General features: G+C 45.5%; 1 protein-coding gene across 1 annotated transcript; it reads left to right on the top strand.

The window, feature by feature from the left end:
- Positions 1–285: 285 nt before the first annotated feature.
- Positions 286–10,656, top strand: LOC147898127 (uncharacterized). Its single transcript, XM_087378913.1, has 7 exons — positions 286–796; positions 1,403–1,441; positions 8,664–8,734; positions 9,312–9,376; positions 9,506–9,595; positions 9,740–9,832; positions 9,940–10,656. The coding sequence occupies exons 1-7, from the start codon at positions 378–380 to the stop codon at positions 10,348–10,350; spliced, it is 1,188 nt and encodes a 395-aa protein (XP_087235039.1). The 5' UTR covers positions 286–377; the 3' UTR covers positions 10,351–10,656.
- The last annotated feature ends 2,177 nt before the right edge of the window (positions 10,657–12,833 follow it).

Genomic DNA, 12,833 nt, shown 5'->3' with positions numbered 1-12,833 from the left:
AAAACCCATTCGGGCGGTGTGTGAATGCGCCAAGTGACGGGCAAAAGACACAAGAAAGGGGGAAGCCCAAGGGCTTGGTTTTGTGAGGGACGAAATGTCTTGTGTTTGTCTGGGACGAAACGAAATGTCTAGAGGAGAAAATGTGGCGGGGGTTGGAAACTTGATGGGGATGGCATAACGCGCAAAAAGGAAAGAACTGAGGGGGTGGTTGAGAAGGTGCCATGTGTCAATTCATGTGCCAGCCTTTTTACGACCACCCTTTTAATCGCCATACCTCAAGCTTTTGAGTTTCCCATCGCCATAGCCACAATTATCACAGCTTCCCATCGCCATAGCTACAAGCTCTCACTCCGCCATCGCCATAGCCATCGCCTTCCATGGCTCCCCTCTCCAAACCCCTCATCTCTGTCCTCCTCACCTTCTCTCAATCCCCCTCCTCCTTCCGCGTCGTCCGTCTCCTCGCTTTTGCCTTCCATTCCATGTTCGTCTGGATCGTCTTCGTTTGCCACTTCAAACCTGGCCCCGTCGTTTCCGTCGACCCAATATCGGAGACCTTCCCTCAGTCCTGCCCCGATGGCGTCGTGGAGGAAGGTGCTGAGAAATGCTCGCTTGCTGCCAATTCCTTGCGGGCGGCCGTTCGTGACGTTTCTTCTAGACGGGCGTTGGCTTATAAGTTGCGTTCCAAGAAGCAGATCGACGAAAGTGCCTCTTGTTGGCAGACGTTCCTCTTTGTGAACGAAAGGCGGCAAACTCTCTTCACACAATCCTGGACACCGGCCAATGGAAGGGATTTGAAGTAAGTTCGCTGTCGTTGAAGGGTGTAATGGCCTACTTCCCCTCGGCTGGCATCCTTTTTAGCTCTCGTTACTTTCTTCGGCGTTTCATTTTTACAGAAAGTGACACTGATTTATTGTAGGGGCCTTTACCACATATGTACTTCATTTTGTAGTTCTGAACTGCCCCTTTCTTTCTGCGCTTACGGCAATTTGATGTCACCTCTTTTCCTTTTTGCCTTGAAATTTCACACCTTTTCGGCATAAGATCATAAAGCAATCGCAATTCGTCATGTCCGAAATATTCTATTGGGATATCTGCAACTTACAGACCGTGTGGGATATCAGCTCATTTGAAGTTGGGATTGGGCCACCTTGCCTTTACCTATCTTTGGGCTTTTCATAGTGAAGTCCGAGGCTTGTGCAAAGGCTATCGTAGTCTCTAATGCTAATGTCGACAGTTTCGTGTGTGTATGCAAGACTGCTGAACGTCCTACTGTGGAAGCATATTTTGTCTTCTCTTGTTTTGCGGGTGGGGATGCTTGTGAAGTACAATGAAATTGGGTTTTCAATGTGCGCAAGGTTTTGGATCATTAACTTCATCCGTTTTCATTTATGTTCTTTTGCAGGGGACTTGTGGTGGTCCTTCATGGTCTAAATGAGCATAGGTATGTGGACCTGACCTACCTCCCAGCAGCGTCCATGGATTTCCTGTCTTCACCAATCTGTTTGTTTTACTTTTTGACCCAGCATTTCCATTTACCATTTTGACTCTTTGAGCGTTTTTCCCGAGTATCGTCCCTCAATTTTTTGTCATGTGCGGAGGTCGGACAGGAACTCAATGTGAATACGTATGTATGATCGTGTGCTTACGTAATTACCAGTGCGAGACATGTGGGAATTCATGTGTTTCAATATGAGAGCCTTTCATAAATGTGGTTTGTGTGTGAGTTCTCAATTATCTACAACGTGACAATCATAAGCCTTAAGGTTAGCAGTTTTAATTTTCTGTGAACTTTTAGGCGATGAGTTGGGCTTGTTCATGATTTCTTACAAACATGTGTTGTGAAACAAAAGAAATAGCAATGATACAATCCTCATTGTTCTGTAATTGTTGGTCTTTATCGTTTCATGTGTCGACTTTATCCCTTTGACACATGACTGAAGCTATATAGATTTGGAAGAATCCTTGTATAGGCAGGCCTAGCAACAAGCTTGATTTGTGAAACACATGAATTTTCCCCACGTGTTCAATTGAAGGAAAATTTATGAAGAATTTTTGTTTGAATGCAATGATTAGTAGACTTCAGCATAACCTCCATTTGGAACGTCTACTATGGTTGCTGATTAGCAGGTGCAGCTTGAAAAGGATGGATAGAAGTGAAAGCATGATGGAGATTAGAAATGATCTATGATTGACATGCATCCTTCCTTTGGCTATGCCGTTCCTTATATCTATCCGCGAACGCTAGTTTTTCCCCTAACATATAGATGACATGGCTTGGTTTGTAACCCGAGCTTGAGATGACAATTGAATACATAATTGATATTTGATGCAGTTGTCATGTGTCATGATGACTATCGGAGCCCTTAGGCCAAGAAAATGGGAATCATGAACTTGTTCAATTAAAATGTGAAGTAATGGTCACATTAACTAATCTACTGTGTGTCTCTGCTGATTACTTTTTATCTGTCTCCATAGCCCTGTGCTTTCACCATTTGCCTTCCCAAACACTCGCCTGAACTTTGAAGTCAGGTGTTCTCATACTAAAGCGCCCTCCCCCCCCTCCCCCGAAAACGGGCCATCCATTCAGTACCTGCAATATAATCAAATGCCCATCGTGTAATTTGTCCATGCTAGCCTTCTCCAATAGCTATGCACCAACACTCGTACTTGCTACTGTAGGATACCCACGTCTCATTGAAAACGTGCCATCCATTCAGTAACTGCAATATAGCGAAATGCCCATCGAGTTATCCCCTCATATTTGTTTTTGTGCTAGCCTTCTCCATCAGCCTATGCACCAACATTCCTACTTTTTTTTGCCCCCTTTCAGTCTGCTTATATGTCTCTCCCTACTGTTTCACACCCAGAATTGCCTCGCCTCGAAGTTTTACTTTACCTCACTGGCCACACACACATCTACATGGATGGTACTGGTGGCAGGCCCTGATGTGCACTCCAGGCTCCTCGAGGATGCTTGGAGATGGCAAGTTTTCTCATTCCGAGTCGTGGTGATGATTTCAATAGACTTGTTCCTTTTGTTGAGTGGTTTACTGCCAAATGTGGCAATAATGGGTCCATGGATTTATGGGCTGTGTCCTTAGCTGTACGGAAGTTCTCAAATTACGTTCATAAACTTAGAACAATGCGCTGCTGTTGAAACCTCTCAATGCTCTCAAGGGCAAGGGGAAAGATGGCTTTGCATAAGATTGCAGAATATTGCGGTACTTCATAGATTTGCGAGATAGAAACTCAAATGTACAATATTGCTTGAGAAAAGATGAAGGGCCTTCCAGTAGTTTTTGTTTCTCTCTCTTTCCCCCTTCCTTCCTCCCCTTATCCAGGCTCTTTATTACATTGAGATACAAGACCAAGGTGTTGAAGTAAATCTTATCAACACCTTCCAAAGTTGAGACGGAACTGAAAGACTATAGCCGGAACTATGTACAAGATATGAAAATGAAGCTGAAGGCTGTATATGCGACAATGTCTCAAAAGATAGGCTAGCTAGGGTGCTCAAGGCTCCAAGAGCTCTCCAATCCTGAAGGAAGATGCTTGCACGATTTACCACTGCTTCCACACATCAGTAACATTTAGCCAATGCTTAGAAAAGGAGATTCTGATTTAGCATAACTGTATACTTTTAGTTCACTGATGCACAGGCCTTTTCTCGGACTCCTCGATCCACTTCTCCGTCGCCGATGATAGCCGCCTCCAGAGCAGAGAGGCCGTGATTGACCCCCAGCTTCCCTGGCAGCGCCTTCACATCATAGGGCTATTCAGCAACTAAACAATCCCCAATTTATGGGGCAATCTAATAACTCACAGGCCAGCCAAAAGGCCAGCCATCTCAGCCAAACAAGTGGCCAGAAAGACCAGCTGGTCTGGCCGACCAGAACTGGCCGACCAGCTGGCAGGCCCACCGACCAGCTGGCCGACCAGCTAGGTCTGGCCTATAAAAGGCATCTGCCCCCACACTCCTTGTGACAGGACAGGACCTGCAGCTGCTCCTCTTCTCCTCCATGCTTTGCTGCAGGCCCGCCTGCTCCACTTCTACCTCTCCTCTTCAGTTCTGCTCCTCTCTGCCTCCTGGCTGCTGCCTTCTCTCTGCCTCTCCTTTCTGCCTCCTGGCTGCTGCCTTCTCTCTGCCTCTCCTTCCTGCCTCCTGGCTGCTCCATCCTCTCCTCCAGATCTGTCCCAACTTCTGCTTCTCTGCTCCAGATCTGCTCCTCTACTTCAGCTCTGTTCCTTCTGCTCTAGATCTGTCCCATCCTACTCCAGATCTGTCTCTTCTGCTCCTCTGCTCCAGATCTGCTCCTTTTCTTCATCATGTTACTATTCCAGATAGCCTGAAGGTTCCTTCCTCAGAGCATGCTGGTTTTCAGCCATTTCCTAGGGCAGCTCCAACCCTTCATCATCTTCGTCATCATCAAGCTACACGGAGGACTGCGTTACGCTCCCTCTGCTGCTATCTTTTCTACTGTTTCTCTACATGGAATCATCTTTCTGATTCACCTCAGCCACGGTCCTTGAGACACGACAGCTTGAGGTTCTTGTATTCAATTTTTCATATTACCGATAGGCACTATGTTTTTTGAGTTCCGTTCTTCAGTTGTGTCTGAGTATTGTCTATTTTCTGATCGCTTCACTGCAAACCCTATCATTTCTCTATAAGCGCTGCAAGGGAAAACGTGGCATATAGACGCCCTGATTATGCAGGACCAGGACTGGAGACTCTGGATTTGGGAGGGCCGTTCCTTGACAGAGGTGGAGTGGGACCCAGGGGAGTGGCGCTGGCCACCATTGGAGACCTCAAAGAACCCTACCCCCTTCTTCTCTTACAGTGCACGTATTGGTAGGCGTGCTCTTGGGGCTCTCCAGCGCGGGCTACCCACACAGGCACATAGTTGGTATGCCCAAGGGATATCTCTGGTCTTTCTTCGCACATTCTGGAAGACTCTTTGGGCAAGCTGGCGGCCGAGGAAGATCTCTTACTTTCTTTGGATGGTAGCACACAAGGGGCTACCAGTTGGCAGCTCGCTGAGGCAGATGGGGTAGGAGGGGCACTGCCAGATGTGGTTTCAGCTCGCATGCTCAGACAGTTTGGAAGGGAGTCATGGGGATCTTAGCGAGGGCTGCACCCGAGCTAGGACCGGTCACTTGGGGAGTGGTTTGCTGGTGCAGCACGGAGATGGGACATCACTTGGCTTATGAGTTCTCTAGGCAGGATCCAGTCTTCTTCATCACGCAGGCCACCTGGGCATACATGGACAGCTTCCCTTGGCATCTGACAGAGACAGATGCAGGAGCGATGACTCGGCACCCAGTTTGGGAGATCATAGGGAGCATTGCAGGCTGGCATATCTGGACTTCCAGATGCGCGCAGACCTTAGGAGATCAGGCTTCTGCTGCTACTGAGACCCTAGCAGACATTTGGAGCACGATCATTCACATGCTCAAGGGTCAGTGGGATCAGATGCAGGGGGAGTCCCGGGCAGGGAAGGAGAAGAGACGGCGCTTCCTTCGCGACTGGGACCACCGAGAGCTGTTCTTCCAGCACTCTGCTCAGAGTCTTCAGTGGCATTACTCCCCCCCACCGTGGCTGTTTGTCCACTCTCCGATGATTATGCCCTGAGAGGCTTGTAATTAGTATTTTGGCTCCTTGGGCTGTATCCATTTTGTGATTGCAGCCCGCCAGCCTTTAGGCCCTCTTGTACTCTCGTTTTCAAGTAATATAACTAGCACTACTTTTTGCGCAAAAAAAAAAAGTTCACTGAAGCAATTTCAAAAGCTATGCAAAAACAATTCCAGTTGCTACAGATATGCCTCATAGTTTGACTATAGTTGTGGGCTGGGAGTAGCATTGCTTAGGGTGGGAGTTGCATCAACACTGGCAGAATCCTGCTCCCTGCATGGGAAAAAGGCTGCTGCGGGCTGTGGGAGGAGGAAATGCAGGAGTAGTAGTAGTAGGAGCAGCTGCACCTGCAGGATTGTGTGAAGGGAAGGCTACACGAAAAGCTGCTGCAGGAGGGCTGTTGCTGCAGAGAGGAGCTGATGCAGAGGAAGGAGCAAAAAGGGGCTGCTGCTGCTGGATTGCGTGGGGAAGAATCTGTAGAGGTAGGAGGAGCTGCTGCAGAAGGAGAGGCTACTAGGGGAGTATGCACAAGCAAGAGGGGAGAAAACTGCGCACAAATGAGGTTGGGAGAGTTTCTTTTATAGATGTAGGAGGGTGCAGCTTCAAAAACGTGGGAGTGTGCCCAATTTGGCATGGGGGCTGGTCTCTTGGGTTGGAGTTCCTGTTGTGACAAGTGGTGCCATAGTTCATTCATGGCGCTCCACAGGTCCCCATAGGCTGCCATGTATCTCATGGGCTGTGTGTCCATGCCACATGTTAGAGCTGACACTTTCAGCATGCCATCTCAGCTTGCCGCATCATCATGCCACGTGTAATGTGGACTAGGGTTGTTTTAACCTCTCTTTATTTACCCGACTAAAAATTCAGTTTAGGTGATCAATACTTCTCCGATTTGACTTCTGTTTTCACCCTCAGGTTTTTGGCAATTAGCTCTATTCAAAGGGTTAGTCTATTCTCACATAATCTATTAGATCAATTAGTTTGTTATTAAGTCGGGTATCTCTTTGACTTTCATGTTCACATGCCCTCACCCCCAAGGCAGTACTGCAGACATTCTCTTTAATAGTTGATGGGTCAGTTTGCATTCTATGCAGTTGATTGGTCCCATGTTTAGGTACTTGGGTAGGGTGAGCTCTTTACGTTCTCTAAAAGAGATGCATCTCAACTTGTGGGATACTAATGCCCGTAACCCCTTCAATTGAGGTCCACCATCAAATGCTAGATCCTAGCCAACTAGTACCTAACCAAACAATAGGAAAACATATGCATTCTTTATCCTAATTTTAAAAACGTGAAATTTCAAAAATAAAAGTAATGGATTCAGAGGGGTGTTTCCATTTGGTATTTGGGATGCTAGGTAAGTGTAGGCATCTCTCCAACACAACAGTTTTCTCATGTGCTAGAGAGCATAAGGACATGTGCTAGAGAGCATAAGGACGAAACTCCTTTTTTGGAGTGCGTTCAAACTAGACTTGGCATCTAGGGTTGTGGTAGTCAACCAAATGTTATTGGCTAGTGCTTGGTTTGTTTGCTTATGCTGGTGCTGCTCCAGAGACGGTATCAGTCAGCTCAAGAGACCCATCAGAAACGTTTTGTGGAGTGGACTTGATGGGACAGCGGATGCCGTAGCTAGGATGGCTTGGGAGACCCTCATACTCCCCACTGGGGAAGGGGGTCTTAATATCGTCGACCGAGACTTGCAGTGCAAGCCATGCTCTGTAAAATAGTGGTTAGAGGATTGATGCCTGGACAGGAGCCTTGGAAGGATTTTTTCATGTGTGCTATCATAGCAATGGTAAGTACTAGAATTGCTGTGCTAAGTGCTAAGTGCTAAGTTGTACATGCTAAGTGCTACCACTCCTAGCATAGCAGTGCTAGTTCATAGAGTAGTGCTAGATGGCAAGTACTATTGGCTACTGGTTTACCTATGTGTGATAAAGTGGGGAGTGAGAGAGGGAGAGCTGCAGGAGTGCACACGATATAACTACCTATACACTATGTTGGTTTGAACATAAAAATGGATATATACATGAGTACCCCTTAGGGTTAGGGTTAGGGTTTGCCCTATGAACCCTATCTAGATAGTGCAATTTACACTATCCTCAACACTCCCTCTTAAATTGCATTGGGTAAGTAGATGGCGCATGTACACTATCTTTTTGTGTTTCATTTGGTGCATATGATAGCACCTCGGGAGGAGAGTGGATCGACAGCATTAGATGGATTTTAACTTCAGCCCCACTCAGACCTCTCTCCTCTCCTCTTATGGTTGCCATTATGAAAGCTTGGGATAGCTTCAGAAGTATACTTCGAGAGTGCCATCCTCCTCTCGAGAGGAAATCGATAGGTAGTCCATTACGTGGAATGAAAGCATACTTGATGAGCATGGTAGACCGATAGGCTCTTCCCACTATATGCAGTGGTCCAGATGGAAGAGAGGCCCTGCATCCACTGGGGGATCTTGGAAAGCTTTTAGGAAGCTTCCAGAGGATCGGAGAGTTTTATCGGTTGGTCATCTCAGAGGGAGTGCAGGGGGGATTCAGTAGATTGATACAGCCATGCCAGGGGAGTGGATGGATATAGATGATATGCCCCTTATGGATTCCACTTGGTTGGGTTCTTTCCTTGGGACGGGTACTCCTATTCATGTTGGGGGATGCACATGAAGATGCCTTGGTTTTTGATGTTCAATTCGAAGGGAGGCTACGTATGTCTTATGATGATATCCTTCCCTTCCAGCCGGTCAAGGTTGCAGGTTTTATGGAGTAGGGCACATATTCACAGTGGTACCTATATCCGATCCTTTTCTTCTGGCTCTGCCTTTAATACTGATTTATCATCTTATCTCTGCAGTTGGACTGGATTTTTTCTCCCTTTCCCCTCCTTTCCTCGTCTTTTGCACATTCTCTAGGGTTTTCTTTACTGCTTTCAGGTGATAGCTTCCATTTCAGGATTGTATGACTGTTATAGAGTTTTTGGATGTCTAGCTTTATACTACTCTAATTGTGTGAACGTTGAATGGTAACCACAGTGGCAGATACGTCAATTTTGCAATGCAGTTGAATTCTCAAGGCTATGGAGTATATGCTATGGATTGGATTGGTGAGATTGAGCCCCTTTTAAAGTACTTTCTTTGGATGGTTGGTTTCTTTTTTGTGAAGTTTGGATATATTGTTGATTGTCTCCCTCGTTTGTACAAGAGAAAGTTAGGTTTCTACGGTAGTAAACAAGAGAGCATGCATAAGTCTGGATGTGTGAGCAATATATTCCCTACACAGAAGAATGTCTCAATCGTTGTCTTATTCGTTACGCTCAACATCCCATGAGCTAGGTGTCAGCTTTTGAAACATTTACTTTGAATTCCAAGTGTTGTTTTCCTGTGGGCTAGGCGTCATCTTTTGAAACGTTTATTTTGAATTCCAAATGTTGTTTTCCAGTTTCAGCACTGGCTGTCCACCTTTCCTAGTCAATGGAGCCTACAGGCCTACAAGAAATCAGATTTCTATGGTGAATTACAGCCCTATGGTGAACTGCATTTCTATGATTTTGCTTGGTAGATTAATATTCGGGGCTGTTCTTTGGGGTGTCGGGAGCATTGCAAATCAGATAAACCATGTAAGAAACAGAGTTTATGTACGCATATGTACACTTTTGCCTGATTATATATTTTTGCGTGCAGGTCATGGAGGGAGTGATGGACTACATGGTTATGTTGCTTCACTAGATCATGTTGTGGCAGACACGGTATTTCAAGAATCTGTCTTGTGACTGGCTCCTCTTATCAATGCTTGAACTTTTTATATGTTTTGAGTTCGTACAAGAAAATGTTGAGAATCAACCACATTACTAATTCTGTACATTTGCAATATCCAGGAAGCTTTCCTTCATTGGGTCACAGACAAAAATCCTGGTGTACCATGTTTCCTTTTTGGCCACTCCACAGGTGGGGCAGTAGCCCTGAAGGTGAATTATTCTATCTTCTATATTGGAGACATTACCTATGGTTCTGGTCTTGTCAAATGCGACTTTCCTAATCAACTGGGTAAAAATATATATTTGGCATGATTGCTTTGTCAGATATTATAAACCGTCATTTGTTCCTTGCAGGCAGCCTCACTTCCCTCTGTGGAAGGAATGTTGGAGGGTGTAATTTTGACCTCTCCTGCTCTGCGTGTTCGGCCAGCTCATCCAGTGGTTGGGGTAAGCTGTTTATGCACAATGTCTTGTTGGACCTGCATCTTGGCTTTTCCAGAGAAATGGACTGTAGAATGTGTGTAATGTATAGAAGAGGTTTTCGTGAATTGCAGGTGATTGCTCCTGTTTTCTCTATCCTGGTCCCAACTTTTCAATTCAAGGGTGCAAACAAAAGAGGTATACCAGTCTCACGTGATCCTGCGGAACTGATAGCAAAATATTCAGATCCTTTGGTATATACAGGGCCTATACGTGTCAGGACAGGATATGAGATCTTGCGCATTTCTGCTCATCTCCAAAGGAATATGGATAGAATTACAGTCCCATTCTTTGTGTTGCATGGGACTGGTGACAGAGTAACAGACCCCTTTGCTTCCCAGGATCTGTATCAACGAGCTCCTTCAACATACAAAAAGTTGAAGCTGTATGATGGATTTCTACATGATTTGCTCTTTGAACCAGAAAAGAAGGAAATAACAGAGGAGATCTTAAAATGGATGAATGAAAAACTCAATGTATACTGACATGCAACACTGGGGGTTTGTTGGATCTCTATAGCAAGTTTTGGCCTATCTTACCTGTAACCATGCAATGGCATTGGACTCAGTGTCTTAAGCTGGAGGATATTTGCCATAGTTCTATTTCTGTCAAAGCTTGCATATATACAAGTGTGATGTTTATGCAAGAAACTGAATATATATTGAATTGGACTCGCTGTCAAAAGGCAGCATGTTGTCCAAGCATATACATGTGATGTTTTGTACCAAAAGCTCCATGATTGTATACGTTTGCCTATGGGGTAGGTCAGCCCATAAATGTATTTAAAAGAAAGGGTGCATTTTGGTCCTTGGAGTTCGCCATATTTTCAGTAGCATTTTTTGTCACTATCCCGTTGATTTCACATGCATCTTCCAGTATGTCAGCAGCTATTATACCCCATGATTCCATCCATCTATGTGCTAACCCATGGTTTGTGTAGTTTCCTACCGCCTTATGTGGTATCCTACTGCCATCCATCCTCCTAACTCCTAACTTTGTTGAGGTAAGCAATGAATTGGCATAATGCTTTCCCTTCTAGAGGTATCATACCTGTTTCATCCAATAGTATGGTATGAAATGTTTATGTAAAATTTCTATGCTATCGCAATACCTAGAGAGCTCAGGTGCGCAAGCTGGGCACCTGTGAACAATTATTGTCTGCACAAGCATGGTGTACAGACACGTTCTCATTTTCAATTCCATAGATGTGCATTTGTTTTGGAAGCTACATAAGGCTTTCAAACCTCCCAGAATCCTCCATTCCACGCATGCATTCCATTTGTAGTTGTCTATGAAATCTAGTCCTAGTAATACGTTGAGGTGCTGGTCAGCCCATCAATGTATCTAGAAGGACGGGTGGATATTGATATTCAGTTGAAAATCATGCTGCAGATTATGGCATATAATCCTTTCACATCATCTGAAAGGACAGGTGGCTATTCATAATAGGTTGAAAATTGCACTTAAGATTATGGCATACGAGCCTGTCAGATTACTTTTTTCCTGCAGAAGATTGGACTGATCCTGTCCCTTGTCTTCACTCAGTTATTTCTGTGATATGTGATGTTACCTCGTTTTGTCAAGTTTGGTCGAGGTAGGTGATGATTTGAAAGGAAGTCTCTGCGTTCTCTGCTAGTATCTTGCCTAATATGAGGTCAGAGAGCTCATGACCTGTGCTTCTTGAATTCAGTGCGTTCATCGTCTTGTAAGTGCACAGTGCACTGCCTGAAAAATACGATCATCGCTAGCTTGTATTTACTTCGGGGGGGCGGGTGCATGGCCCAGGATTTCTCGTCCTTGCTTTGGTCAGCAAAGAACACAAATACCAGGCTGTCTTTTTTGGCCTCAGAATCCGGAGTCCGGACCCTTGCTTTCAGTACCCTAGCTTTCCTTCCTGATCCTCCAAACTTAAAGCTCATCAGTTCTACTGTGAACCTCTAAAAAAAGCTCCCAGAATCGTGTATCGGGCCTATGAAGGCTGCCCTAGGAAGCTCAGCATAGGCAGACCTAGGAAGCTCCAGGATAGGCAGTTGACAGGCAGAGAGTTGAAGAACAAAGCATCCCCTAAGTCATAAATGCAGTGTTTAAGAGGCTCAACTTGCAGCCAAGGGGTCAAGAGCACGCAGTCCTCCCCAAGCCTCCGCCTACGCTCAACTGATTAGGCCGTTTGAACAAGAAGGCTATGATCAACGCCCTATGTCGTGCATGAGATGCTAGGAGACCTTCCTTGCACACGATCTGGCTATCTTCCTCTGATCTTTCAGGACAATTTTAACAGGTAGAAGCATTCAAGAGAGTACTAAGCTTAAAACTTCTTTAATCGTTTTCTGTTTCCGCAAAAATGGGACACATCATGGCTCAAGGAAAAATTGAACTGCAAGAAGGAAAGAGGAGAGAAAAAGAGGGAGGTGCCTGATGGCCAAGCAATGCCTCAAAGAGAGCATCACAGCCATACGCACAAGCAATGCCTCAAAGAGAGCATCACAGCCATACGCACCAGCTGATGAGGTTTGAAGCACATACCACAAGCTGCAATGAAAGCATTGCCTCTCCTAGCTTGCCAAGGGGAACATGCCCATTGGTTAGCCGCACCTAAGCAACTCGTCTTATAGCAAACAAGTGGGGGGGGGGGGGCACGCATCTTCATGCATAGATGTGTGCACATGATATGAGAGAGAGAGAGAGAGAGAGAGAGAGATTTATTTTATTTTAAGTCTTCCGAAGACCAAAAGGTCTAAGAGGCTAAGAAAGAAATTGCTACAATGAGTTGGAGGTACCTCCCTTCTAGTATAGCGTTGAGGCATGCTCTATCTTGCTCACGTATCACAAGGTGAACTAGGTCATCCGAGAGGATCCGTTGCAATTACGCATTCAAGACTTGGTTGGACCATCATGAGCTTCCTGTAAAGCTCAGTTTTTACAGAGACCACTGACTACAAATTTTAGATGAGGACCCACTAGGGTATAC

Source organism: Dipteris shenzhenensis, chromosome 9 (assembly GCF_047967505.1).
Source record: "Dipteris shenzhenensis isolate YYH24624 ecotype China chromosome 9, Dip_SZ_1.0, whole genome shotgun sequence".
In the NCBI taxonomy this organism is placed as follows: domain Eukaryota; kingdom Viridiplantae; phylum Streptophyta; class Polypodiopsida; order Gleicheniales; family Dipteridaceae; genus Dipteris; species Dipteris shenzhenensis.
Note: the sequence above shows the minus strand (reverse complement) of the source record. Positions and strands in the feature narration are given on the sequence as shown.